The sequence below is a fragment of the Schistocerca nitens genome, chromosome 4 (assembly GCF_023898315.1).
Source record: "Schistocerca nitens isolate TAMUIC-IGC-003100 chromosome 4, iqSchNite1.1, whole genome shotgun sequence".
In the NCBI taxonomy this organism is placed as follows: domain Eukaryota; kingdom Metazoa; phylum Arthropoda; class Insecta; order Orthoptera; family Acrididae; genus Schistocerca; species Schistocerca nitens.
The window spans coordinates 208282542-208296782 of record NC_064617.1 but is presented as its reverse complement, the minus strand read 5'-3'; the positions used below and the strand labels follow the sequence as shown (position 1 = coordinate 208296782).

Here is a 14241-nt window from a genome sequence, read left to right as displayed (position 1 = left end):
GTGCTGGGGCTGCATGCTTTCAACAACGGCGACATCACAGCAAACCTCTAATTGACAGCCCGCAGCATAGGAGACCTCAAACATCTATGCAATATCCAAAACCTCCTCAAGCTGAGGGGCATGTTGACACGCCTCTTTATTTGGGGTTGAATGAACGATCGCACCTCTGACTCTGGCATCCATGTGCTCCTCCTGAGACATTGTGACAAACCGACACTTATGAGGTGATGAAACTCATCTGCACACATTCATTGTGATTACTGTGGCTGTCAGCAACATTAGTAGGTTTCAACACATTCAGCATCACATGTGTAAGCTTGTGGTGATTGGTGGACAGTAAACTACACACATCGTCAAAAGAAAGCAACACTGGTTGTTCCAGAGGAGCTAACTGTGTTAGTAAGTATATGTACGATGGGGTATCCACGGTAAGAAAAGAGCTTTTACAGACTTCCTTGTTGACGACTTGAAAAGCCATGAAATATTGGTGAAGCCACTTCTGGTAAGTGTCCCAGTCTTCAGTGGATTCCTCAAACGGGAAAAACAGTGACAGGTGAACGGCCGGTGGTGGAGCCTGTGTCAGTGTACCCAACATCATTCAAACATGAACGTATATGTATGCTGTTGTTGCAGACGTGACTTGAGTGAGGCCTCCATAGAAGAGCTGAATGGCAGAAAAGTCACAGAATTTGAAATGCATAAAAATTCCACCCTCACTCATCGCCACTTCTGTTCTAAGAACACAAGGAAACATATGGCTTTAAAAGAAACCCAGATTTATTGGGTCATGGAGTGACAACAACAAAAACACAGAGCAAATAGTTACACACCTTGGAAACTTTAACAGCTGAGGGCATGGAGGCTTATCTACAGCCTTACAAAAACACTGTGTCTATCTAGTGACGATGCTTCTCCTGGCAGCCACCTCAGGTATAATTGAGGGCACCATTTGAATGTCGGTGCACACTATGCGTGACTTAATGGCCTGACTTGCTTCTGCAGTAGGTTTAGTAACCGGTGTGTTATTCCACTGGTGACCTACCTTCCCTCCCACTTCTTCTCTCCACCTTCCCACCACCTTGTTACACCTGCAGAACAAAATTTATCCCTTAACATGGCTCTACTGCACTTAGATGGGGTACACATATTTAATATTAGTTCTTAACTGCTTTAAATAACAATAAACAGTAATTTGATAACGTTAAAACACTTTTTTAATAATCTATGATTTTTTCATCCCTGCAACACAAACTGTTAGCCCTTCAGAAAAAATGAATTATACCTTATTTGGTGGGAAATTTGATGTAGTTTAATTTTGTCCTTGGTAACATTTTGGCTAGAAGCCATAGTTTCAGAGTTATTCAGGAAAAACATAAAAGTGACCATTACTCTCATTGTGTGACTACATAAGTTTTCTCTCATATTTGACTTTTCTTGATTGTTCTTGGCTGAGCTATCTGGAAGATTTAAAGTAGCAAAGATTAAGGACAGATTGTCACAGATATTTAAGACAGAAATTGTGCTGTGGTTTCTGGCTTACACTGTTTACTTAAATTATTGGTGCACAACCTCAGAAGAACCATCACTTGTGGGGGAAAAAGTAGTAAAGTACTTGAAGTAGTGAGCTGGAGAATGCCATGGAAAACAAGAAGGCCCCAAGAGAGGAAAAAAATAACAGTTGAAATGTTTAAAGTAGGAGGAAAAGATCTGTTAGAAGCTACAACAATATTCATAAACAAATATATTGATTCCATGCTAAAAATCTGGAAAATGCTGAAATGTTAGTTTTATTCAAGGAAAGGGACAGAGAAAAATGTTGAATTATTGTTCTGCAAATTTTGTAATGCAAATTCATATATCTTTGAGTAAGGTCATAACTGAGCAACACTATGAACAACTAGACTTCTACTAACCAGTTGAATAAGCTGAATATTGCCAAGACCTCTTTACTGTTGGTGATATCCAGAGCGTTTGACTATGCTTCGAAAAGACCTTGGGGTATAACATCAACATACATCTAACATTCATTGACTTAGAACTATAGTACCAAAAGGCTAGATTGCTACTCACCATATAGTGGAGATGTTGATTTGCAGACAGGCACAACAAAAAGACTACAGTCATTATACCATTCTGGATTTTCCGTTGTTTTACTCATTGACTTCCCTGTTATAAAACATTTGAGTCAGTAAAGATGTGGGCAATTCTGCAAGCTCTTAAAATTATCAGTGGTAATCAGAAGTGTGTAAGGTTTTTTAGAAACAGGTGACAGTGACCATAAGAGTAATTGAAGACCCCATCACAGATATCATCCCAATAGCCAAAGCAATTTGCCAGGAGGACATAATAGCTCCAAAGTTGCTTGCTCCAGCTGTGGAAGATATATTCAAAAGTGTGGAATGGGATAATAGAGGGATCAAAATCAGTGGCTAGTGCCTGAACCACCACTGATTTATTGATAGCATTGTGCATGTAAGTGAAAATCTAACAGAACTAATAATTAGGAGTCAAGAACTGAAAGTTGTTTGTATGGCAATTGGATAGGATATAAATAGAGGTACTTCTGAGTCCAGATATCCAACCAGTTAAAATTAATTGTTAAGCTATTGAAGTTCACCAACGACCTTGCTGCATTGGTAACATCGGTTCCCGTCAGATCGCTGAAGTTAAGCGCTGTCGGGCTGGGCTAGCACTTGGATGGGTGACTGTCTGGTCTGCCGAGTGCTGTTGGCAAGTGGGGTCCACTCAGCCCTTGTGAGGCAAACGAGGAGCTACTTGACTGAGAACTAGTGTCTCAGGTCACAAGAACTGGCAACAGCCGAAAGAGCAGTATGCTGACAACATGCCCCACCTTATCGCATCCCGTGATGCCCCTGGGCTGAGAGGATGACACAGCAGCCAGTCGGTACCATTGGGCCTTCCAAGGCTGGGTCAGACGGAGCATTGAAGTTCCTTGAAAACATTTACTTTAACCAATAAATTAAATTTGGAAAAACTGACCAAAAAGCAGAAATTCTACAAAGAATAAGTTGGAGTTGGACAGAATCTTTACCACTAAGAATGTTCCAATGAATCAAAAAATGAAAGGTTGCAATACCTGTGCCCTACCTAAAATTTATGGTCTAGAAAAACTGGTTCTGATGAAGGCCAGTGCTCATAAATTATAATGCAATAAAGAGCACAGGAGAGGCAGATGCTGGGCACCAAGCTCAAGGATAATGTCATCAGAACAATATCATGGGTAACAGACCTCATGGAGAGAGGTACCAGGCTGAAGTGGCAATGGAATGGCCACATACTGAGGAAATACCCCAACAGATTTAGCAATAACGTGGTGCACTGGATACATCAGGAGCACAAAAAATGCATTGGAAAACTCCAGAAAAGATGGTTCAGTGAAATCAAGAGAATTAATGGAATATGATGATATCTGACAGCACAGAACTGAGTGAAATGAAAAATATTAAAGAATCTTTCAGTCAGTAGTGGATGAATAATAGCTATAAAGAGGAAGAAGACCCATTAATCTTTAAAACTTGCAGTTACATGTGTTAGGTCATAATTACAACGCGAGGGAAGTAAAGACCAATAAATTAAATCATCTTCTTTGTCTTCACGCGGTTAGAAACAATATTTTAGTTTTTCTAATTAACTGTGGCACGTTTCATAGCAGCAATGTTCCCAAAGTGCATTAACATTGTATTAATTGATGATAACTATTATGCAGTGGCAGCTGCCATGTAGGAGCACATGAACACACTAACTTTTGATACTTTGCTGATTTATTGGTTATTTTTCTTTGAAAGCTGTTAAACATCATGTAGATGCGGCAGTCTGAAATGCATGGCACTAAATGTACAGTGCTGCGCAACATATTGCACCTCTATACTCGGTGAAACTTGGCATCAGAATCACAAGTACATCTTCACTTGTGCACGTTTTAAGGAGTGTCTGCGCATGTGTCACTAGCGTGACATAATTGCTTCACAGGCCAAATACATATTGATTTGATAAACAATGTGCATGGTTCATGGCATGCACTGCTAGCTCTTACCACTCAACTACAAGTTTAGTCAGTGCCACCATGTGGTAGCACACTGCAACAGACTTTTATCTTCGTTCACTTGGCAGACATCCTGCAAGGCAGTACAAACACTCCACAAATATGCGAATTCACTCACTATATAGTAAAATTAGATCAGACATCAGTGTATGTTATAATTATACTGATAGAAAAACCTATTTTGTGGGATTCTGAATGAGATATAGTACATTAAGTTTTGGATTTTATCATAGAGTTATCCATTTGAGGTGCTGAGAACCATTAAGCACAATATCATCGATTGTGAGGCTGTAGCATTTATCCATGCTTCTTACATGTGTTGATCTTATGGTAGGTCAGGTTTATCTGTACTGTAGGCCCACATTGTACATACACTCCTGGAAATGGAAAAAAGAACACATTGACACCGGTGTGTCAGACCCACCATACTTGCTCCGGACACTGCGAGAGGGCTGTACAAGCAATGATCACACGCACGGCACAGCGGACACAGCAGGAACCGCGGTGTTGGCCGTCGAATGGCGCTAGCTGCGTAGCATTTGTGCACCGCCGCCGTCAGTGTCAGCCAGTTTGCCGTGGCATACGGAGCTCCATCGTAGTCTTTAACACTGGTAGCATGCCGCGACAGCGTGGACGTGAACCGTATGTGCAGTTGACGGACTTTGAGCGAGGGCGTATAGTGGGCATGTGGGAGGCCGGGTGGACGTACCGCCGAATTGCTCAACACGTGGGGCGTGAGGTCTCCACAGTACATCGATGTTGTCGCCAGTGGTCGGCGGAAGGTGCACGTGCCCGTCGACCTGGGACCGGACCGCACCGACGCACGGATGCACGCCAAGACCGTAGGATCCTACGCAGTGCCGTAGGGGACCGCACCACCACTTCCCAGCAAATTAGGGACACTGTTGCTCCTGGGGTATCGGCGAGGACCATTCGCAACCGTCTCCATGAAGCTGGGCTACGGTCCCGCACACCGTTAGGCCGTCTTCCGCTCACGCCCCAACATCGTGCAGCCCGCCTCCAGTGGTGTCGCGACAGGCGTGAATGGAGGGACGAATGGAGACGTGTCGTCTTCAGCGATGAGAGTCGCTTCTGCCTTGGTGCCAATGATGGTCGTATGCGTGTTTGGTGCCGTGCAGGTGAGCGCCACAATCAGGGCTGCATACAACCGAGGCACACAGGGCCAACACCCGGCATCATGGTGTGGGGAGCGATCTCCTACACTGGCCGTACACCACTGGTGATCGTCGAGGGGACACTGAATAGTGCACGGTACATCCAAACCGTCATCGAACCCATCGTTCTACCATTCCTAGACTGGCAAGGGAACTTGCTGTTCCAACAGGACAATGCACGTCCGCATGTATCCCGTGCCACCCAACGTGCTCTAGAAGGTGTAAGTCAACTACCCTGGCCAGCAAGATCTCCGGATCTGTCCCCCATTGAGCATGTTTGGGACTGGATGAAGCGTCGTCTCACGCGGTCTGCACGTCCGGCACGAACGCTGGTCCAACTTAGGCGCCAGGTGGAAATGGCATGGCAAGCCGTTCCACAGGACTACATCCAGCATCTCTACGATCGCCTCCATGGGAGAATAGCAGCCTGCATTGCTGCGAAAGGTGGATATACACTGTACTAGTGCCGACATTGTGCATGCTCTGTTGCCTGTGTCTATGTGCCTGTGGTTCTGTCAGTGTGATCATGTGATGTATCTGACCCCAGGAATGTGTCAATAAAGTTTCCCCTTCCTGGGACAATGAATTCACGGTGTTCTTATTTCAATTTCCAGGAGTGTATATCTGAACATTCACAAAAAGCTGTCTCACTGGGTTCTCTAATATTCATCTAAATATGGAGGGTTGAAGATGGTGTACTTTTGACTCTTGTGGTTCTCAGTGCCTCATTTGTATTCTAGTCAAGTGAGCTTGTTGGTAGGTAGTATGACATGAATTTAATCATTTCTGCAAACGGCAGTTTGTGTTTGGAGTTGGTTGTCTACTGTGCAGGAATCGGCTTTCCTGTGGAGTGTCAACATGAACTCTCTTGAACTGTATTAAACTCTATCAGAAAAGTAAATTACCAGGAAAAGTTAGCTGCAAAGAAACTAGAGCATTCCAGACCAGATCTGTTGTCTGAGAAAGTGACAAAATGAAATAAGCATGCCTGCAATGAAACATTTAACAAAGAATAGTATAATAAGCATAAGTTGTTGTGTGGAGCAATGTAAGAATGCTTGATTTTCAGCCCAGAATTAATTCGTTAACTGATACATGAATTAGGGATCTTGTACACTTGTCTGGAAAAATAAAAATGCACGAAAACTCCCGCTTACACAAAGGGAAATGGAAAGTAGCGAAAGGTTAAACATTATTTGGTTGTTGCCATAAACTGTACTTAATTATGTACAAAACAACAAAGTTCCACAAGAACAATTCATTCTTTTTCAGACAAGTCATGCATATTATTATTATTTCTTTCCTTTCTCAGACGTTATGTCTGATTATTATTATTATTATTATTATTATTATTATTATTATTATTATTATTGACAGCAGGTGAAGTTGTATAAATACACTACTGGCCATTACTACACTGAGAAGAAATGCAGATGATAAACGGGTATTCATTGGACAAATATATTACACTAGAACTGACATGTGATTACATTTTCACGCAGTTTGGGTGCATAGGTCCTGAGAAATCAGTACCCGGAACAACCACCTCTGGCCGTAATAACGGCCTTGATACGCCTGGGCATTGAGTCAATCAGAGCTTGGATGGCGTGTACAGGTACAGCTGCCCATGCAGCTTCAACATGATACCGCAGTTCATCAAGAGTAGAGACTGGCGTATTGTGACGAGCCAGTTGCTCGGCCATCATTGACAAGACGTTTTCAATTGGTGAGAGATCTGGAGAATGTGCTGGCCAGGACCTGCAACATGCGCTCGTGCATTATCCTGCTGAAATGTGGGGTTTCACGGGGATCGAATGAAGTGTAGTGCCACGGGTCGTAACACATCTGAAATGTAACGTCAACAGTTCAAAGTGTCGTCAATGCGAACAAGAGGTGACTGAGACGTGTAACCAATGGCACCCCATACCATCACGTCGGGTGATACGCCAGTGTGGCGATGATGAATACACACTTCCAATGTGCGTTCACCGCGATACAGAACCTGGATTCATCCGAAAAAATGACGTTTTGCCATTCGTACACCCAGTTTTGTCGTTGAGTACACCATCGCAGGTGCTCCTGCCTGTGATGCAGCATCAAGGGTAACCGCAGCCATGGTCTCCGAGCTAATAGACCATGCTGCTGCAAACATCGTCGAACTGTTCGTGCAGATGGTTGTTGTCTTGCAAACGTCCCCATCTGTTGACTCGGGGATCGAGACGTGGCTGCACGATCTGTTGCAGCCATGCGGATAAGATGCCTGTCATCTTGACTGCTAGCAATACGTGGCTGTTGTAATCCAGCGTGACGTTCCGTATTATCCTCCTGAACCCACCGATTCCATATTGTGCTAACAGTCATTGGATCTCGACCAACGCAAGCAGCAATGTCGCAATACGATAAACCACAATCGTGATAGGCTACAATCCGACCGTTATCAAAGTTGTAAACGTGATGGTACTCATTTCTTCTCCTTACACGAGGCATCACAACAATGTTTCACTAGGCAACGCCGGTCAGCTGCTGTTTGTGTATGAGAAATCGGTTGGAAACTTTCCCCATGTCAGCATGTTGTAGGTGTCGCCAGCAGCACTAACCTTGTGTGAATGCTCTGGAAAGCTAATCATTTGCATATCACAGCATCTTCTTCCTGTCGGTTAAATTTTGCGTCTGTAGCACGTCACCTTCATGGCGTAGCAATTTTAATGGCCAGTGAATTTAAAAATACCTACAAGCTGCCACTGCTATTATGTGTCAAAATATACATTGAAATGTCATTGTCAGACAACAATTGAGTCTGCAACTGATGGTATATATAGGGTGGTGCATTGATTGTGACCGGGCCAAATATCTCACGAAATAAGCGTCAAACGAAAAAACTACAAAGAACAAAACCTGTCTAGCTTGAAGGGGGAACCAGATGGCGCTATGGTTGACGCGCTAGATGGCGCTGCCATAGGTCAAACCAATATCAACTGCATTTTTTAAAATAGGAACCTCCATTTTTTGTTACATATTCGTGTAGTACGTAAAGAAATATGAATGTTTTAGTTGGACCACTTTTTTCGCTTCGTGATAGATGGTGCTGTAATAGTCACAAACATATGGCTCATAATTTTAGATGAACAGTTGATAACAGGTAGGTTTTTTTCGGTTGTTCCAATGTGATACATGTACCTTTGTGAATTTGTCATTTCTGAGAACGCATGCTGTTACAGCGTGATTACCTGTAAATGCCACATTAATGTAATAAATGCTCAAAATGATGTCCATCAACCTCAATGCATTTGGCAATACGTGTAACGACATCCCTCTCAACAGCAAGTAGTTCGCCTTCCGTAATGTTTGCACATGCATTGACAATGCGCTGACGCATGTTGTCAGGCATTGTCGGTGGACCACGATAGCAAATATCCTTCAACTTTCCCCAGAGAAAGAAATCCGGGGACGTCAGATGCGGTGAATGTGCAGGCCATGGTATGGTGCTTCGACAACCAATCTACCTGTTATGAAATATTCTATTCAATACCGCTTCAACCCCACGTGAACTATCTACCGGACATCCATCACGTTGGAAGTACATCACCATTCTGTCATGCAGTGAAACATCTTGTAGTAACATTGGTAGAACATTACGTAGGAAATCAGTGTACATTACACCATTTAGATTGCCCTAGATAAAATGGGGGCCAATTATCCTTCCTCCCATAATGCCGCACCATACATTCACTCGCCAAGGTCGCTGATGTTCCACTTGTCGCAGCCATTGTGGATTTTCCGTTGCCCAATAGTGTATATTATGCCAGTTTACGTTACCGCTGTTGGTGAATGACGCTTTGTTGCTAAATAGAACGCGTGCAAAAAATCTGTCATCGTTCCGTAATTTCGCTTGTGTCCAGTGGCAGAACTGTACACGACGTTCAGTCATTGCCATGAAATTCCTGGTGCATAGAAATATGGTACGGGTGCAGTCGATGTTGATGTAGCATTCTCAACACCGACGTATTTGAGATTTCCGAATCTTGCGCAATTTGTCTGCTACTGATGTGCGGATTAGCCATGACAGCAGCTAATACACCTACTTGGGCATCATCATTTGTTGCAGGTCGTGGTTGACATTTCACATGTGGCTGAACACTTCCTGTTTCCTTAAATAACGTAACTATCTGGCGAACGGTCTGGACACTTGGATGATGATATCCAGGATACCGAGCAGCATACATAGCACATGCCGGTTGGGCATTTTGATCACAATAGCCATACATCAACACGATATCGACCTTTTCCGGAATTGGTAAACAGTCCATTTTAACACTGGTAATGTATCACAAAGCAAATACCGTCCACACTGTCAGAATGTTATGTGATACCACATACTTATACGTTTGTGACTATTACAGCGCCATCTATCACAAAGCAAAAAAAGTGCTCCAGCTAAAACATTCATATTTCTTTACATACTACACGAATATGTAATAAAAAATGGAGGTTCTTATTTTAAAAAAAACGCAGTTGATATCCGTTTGACCTATGGCAGCGCCATCTAGTGGGCCAACCATAGCGTCATCTGGTTTCCCCCTTCAAGCTAGATGAGTTCCGTTCTTTGTAATTTTTTCATTTGATGCTTATTTCGTGATATATTTGGCCCGGTCACTATCGATGGACCACCCTGTATGTTGTTTGTAACTTAAACAAAATGCATGCTTAGTTTTTTTACATTCTTAAATCCTATTACCTATGGATGTTTATTGGTAGTAAAATTAAAATCAGTAGCATTGCTTTCCTTTCTTCCTCCACAAAAAGTGATTCTTTCAGCTGCAGAATTAAGTTAGAAACAGGTAGTAAAATTAAAATCAGTAGCATTGCTTTCCTTTCTTCCTCCACAAAAAGTGATTCTTTCAGCTGCAGAATTAAGTTAGAAACAGTCACCAAAATTCATTTAAGCCCATATACATATATCTGAATTATGGATGTGGCATTATTTGTTATTGCTAAGAGCCGATGTTGTCTAATTTAATAGAACTATGCCTAATGTTACTTTATTTGAGCCTCTGAAATTATACACTTAATGTGAATATTCATACTTCCACACACCATACATTTTGACTTCAACTTTTAGTCTTCTTAGAAGAGAGAGAAGTTACAGCTCCCTGTTGCAAATAAAGACAGATTGGAATAAAATTCACACACACACACACACACACACACACACACACACACACACACACACACACACACACACACTAAGCAATCAGTTTATGTTTCTCCCTGACTTGTACATCGTAAATAATGTTATTGCCATTATGAAATTAAATTATATGTAATGACACACAAACGGAACACATTTCTTTTAAGTTTTGTGAAATTTATAGAAATTAAAAAACATTTTTAAAAAGGTGAGTTTCTGAGTATTTATCTTAATGTGAAACTAGGAAGTAACTTTCGTGAATCTAATATAGAAAGATGACAGCTCCATAATTGACATGATATTACCTTTGCAGGTCTTAAAGAAATGCACATCGGCTCCTACAGCTGTGAACCTGCTGATTTTGCAGAAGGACATGATATTGCAGACAAAGGAAAAATTAGCTACATGGGACTGATTCCATGTTCTGCAGCTTCTCGGTTTAGTGAAAAGGTGCAGACTGAAATAACACATAACAAAATAAATGGAGAAGCAGAAGCTGAGTGTAATGGTATGATGAGTATACAGAAAATTGCTAGAAGATTATAGATTATTAGCAGAATAATATTAAGATTATCTGTTACTGTTCCTGTTTTCCAAAAGTATATTCCAAAATGTGGAACAACAAAATATGCATGCTAAAGACTGTGTGGCACATGAGTATGAACTACAGTGTGTAAACTTTTAGGTGGCAGACCTATCCCAAGTCCTGAATCGGTAGAAGTCGGTAAACGTCAGGAGGCTTCGGTAGGCACGCAGTTTCAACTGCTGCCAACATTACGTAGCTGACTGTGCTGTACAAGGTAGCCATTGTCGTCTGCTTTGTTATTGTTTTGCGCTGTACTCTTCTGCGTGTTTTTATTGTGCAGTTGTGCTAAACATTATCAAAATGAGTGAAGAGGCAGTTGCTGGCCCATCTTCGGAGTCGCCAACAACCCCCGTGGTTTTATATACTTTTTTAACACTCTTGCAAAACGTGTTGCGAATAGTGTTAGTAGTGAAGAAATAATAGAACAAAACGTCATGCCTGACGCGGCACTTTTTCACGCATCTCGATGTTTACCACGTCATATCTCCAGAATTACATGTCGTAAAGAGACATAAATTTGCCGGCGCATTTACTGATATATGTGGATACTGTATGCGAAATATGTTGCGATTAGCTAGGAACTTTCGTGGGCGTACGGAGAACAAATCACCAAAATTTCATCGCAATCGGATGGTTTGGGAACGCACAGAGGGCAGACATACATACATTCATTTTTATATATAGAGATTGACAGTTACATTATACTATATGAGCTGTTTAAGTATATTTAAATTTTGTAATTAATAGTTTAACATTGCGGGGAATGAAATAAAAATTACAGGCGGTGGGAATTGAACTCGGGTCCGCTGCATGATATGCCTTTATGTAATTTTTTTTAATCTCATTTTGTTCGCTTCTGTTCGTTCCATATGCTCGGGGCGGACGTCGTAAGACATCCGTTTAAGTTCATTATAGATCGATTAACGCAGGTTTTTTTTATTGCAGAGGGCAGCTAACCCTCTGACCGAACACGCTGAGCTACCATGCCGGCAATCCAATCAATTGCGCTACACGTGTTACAGTAACTTAACTGTTCAGTCATTGTTCATTACTCTTTTGGGCGTTCGGAGAACAACTCACCAAAGTTGCATTGCAATCGGATGAATGGTTTGTGAGAGCATAGTAGACAAACATACATACATTCATTTTTTATATATATAGATTTTAATGTACATGACGATTTCAGTTTCGTTTTCGAACAACATTTAAAGCGAGTTTTACTTCCAAGCCTTTCGTCTGCTTTCGTTAAGCATGACGCGCAATTTGTAGTGCCAGCACTGCAACTGGAAGGCGTGCCTTGTCCCCCCAACGGCTTGTCTCCCCTCGCCAGCCAATGCTTGCTTCCTCCTCTCCCCGCACTCCCCTCACAACTCTGCTGTCTTACTTTAAACAAGATCCTACAGCGTTTATTTATGTCTTCACCATTTTCCATAGATCCTATAATGGAAGTGAATCTTCAGGCATGTGAACAAAGTCAACAATGATTAACAAAGATGATCTGCTTCCAGAAATAGCATTGGCAATTACATGTAGTTAAACTGGCATGAACTATGTGTACTAAAACATTTTGACATAACAAAATTAGCAGCAGGGTTCTACTCTGAAAAAAGGCCCTGTGTCATATGTTAAATGAGATAGCTGTTGTTTATGCCCTACTGTTAGCAAAACATGTACAGGACCACATTGATATTTATTTTACAACATCAGTTATCTACATGTCACATGAATGAGGTTCTGCTTACAGTGAACATTTCTGCTAATCATGCAGCTAAAAGTAACTTTCACTCGTTGAATGTAGATAAGTAGTTACTCAAACATATTATTTTTGTGGCTTGTCTTGTGATTCTAAGTAACAGTCAAGCTGAAGTTGCTGTGTACTATTAGCATCAAATATCAGCATCCTCAGAAAAGAGTGAAAGAATCCTTTGAAGAGTTACTGACAAGAAGTTCAGTGACATACTTTTTACAATATTTTTACTACACTTCACAAGTAGTGTGGAATACAAAGTCCCAGAATCAGCTGGACTGCCATGAAGTTTCACTTTTTTTTTTTTTTTCAGTAGGTGAAAGTCAAGTCAATACTCACTCACCAAGTCCATCAACAGCAGTGTCACAATGAGCCAAATGTATATGTAGCAAACTGAGTATTTCCTCAAGAATGGGATTGTCTATCTGAAATGCTTGTAAACAAAGATGTTTAACAAAGCTCAGAAACAGCAGAAAAACAAAGTATGTTAAGCTTTCCAAAGCAGCATAAGATTGTTTTTTATGTGTGCAACAATGAAAAATTGTTAACGAACAGCAACAGCATGGCATTTTTGCTCCTAAAATGATGACACAGTGGTAACAATTTCAGAACTTCCAAGACTTTAAAGTTCTGGATAGTAGCTGCAATTTTCAAAGCAGTGATGACATTTTAGGTTAGTAGATAGAATGCAAAAGCACTGTAAAGCAATAATGACCACCTTACATTCTCTGATCTTTGATATGAAGCAGCAACTGAGGAAAGCTGTTGTTATCCTTTCACCTCCTACTAAATATGTGGTATTTGAAGTGGCAGTTTGTCCTTGTGCTGCATTAACTATTTTAAGAACTGTTGTTCATGCTGTAGTTGCACTTGGTATTGCTGTTGGCACACTATTTACTGCTGCCACATTTCCAAAAAATTTGGATCCATCATTACGCTTCTGCACCCACTGTTGCACCAAATTTTAGTGATGTGTTCTAGAATGAGGTGATATTGTTGCCTTATTGCCACTGATAAAATTTAGGTTTATTGGCTATATACAACAGTGTGCAGCATTTGTTGTACTGGGGGAAAGAAATATGCACTACATAAGTCATGCGGAATATAAAGTCCAAGTTGGCTGTCTTGATCCAGCACTTGGTTCTGTCCAAAATATTTTCCTGAAGTCCATGATTACTCACCAAGTTCATAAACAACACCAACAAATCCAATCCATAATCCTGTTATCATTAACAGTAGACAGCAATTTGAGGCCCAAAGCAGTGTTCTGTTGACATGGTCATTAGTTCCATGCCAGCTGCAGTCCTCCCTCCGTCTCTTAGCACTTCTTATAGCTCACATTTGCTTATCATGTGGCCTACCGACATGATGTGTTGGGATCCGAAGTTGTCGCTTCTGCATGTGGTGGAGCTTCGGCCATCTTCCAGGAGATGGGCCAAACCCATCTCTTCAAACAAACATAATGTGCAAAATGCACAAAAC

The 14241-nt window shown here is 41.5% G+C and overlaps 1 protein-coding gene across 1 annotated transcript in view; it reads left to right on the top strand.

The window, feature by feature from the left end:
- LOC126251775 (condensin complex subunit 2) overlaps nucleotides 1–14241 on the top strand; it is a 201659-nt gene that overhangs the window by 101636 nt on the left and 85782 nt on the right. The window contains exon 6 of the mRNA XM_049952398.1: nucleotides 10740–10934. Coding sequence (XP_049808355.1) covers nucleotides 10740–10934 — 195 coding nt within the window. The remainder of the gene's footprint in view (nucleotides 1–10739; nucleotides 10935–14241) is intronic.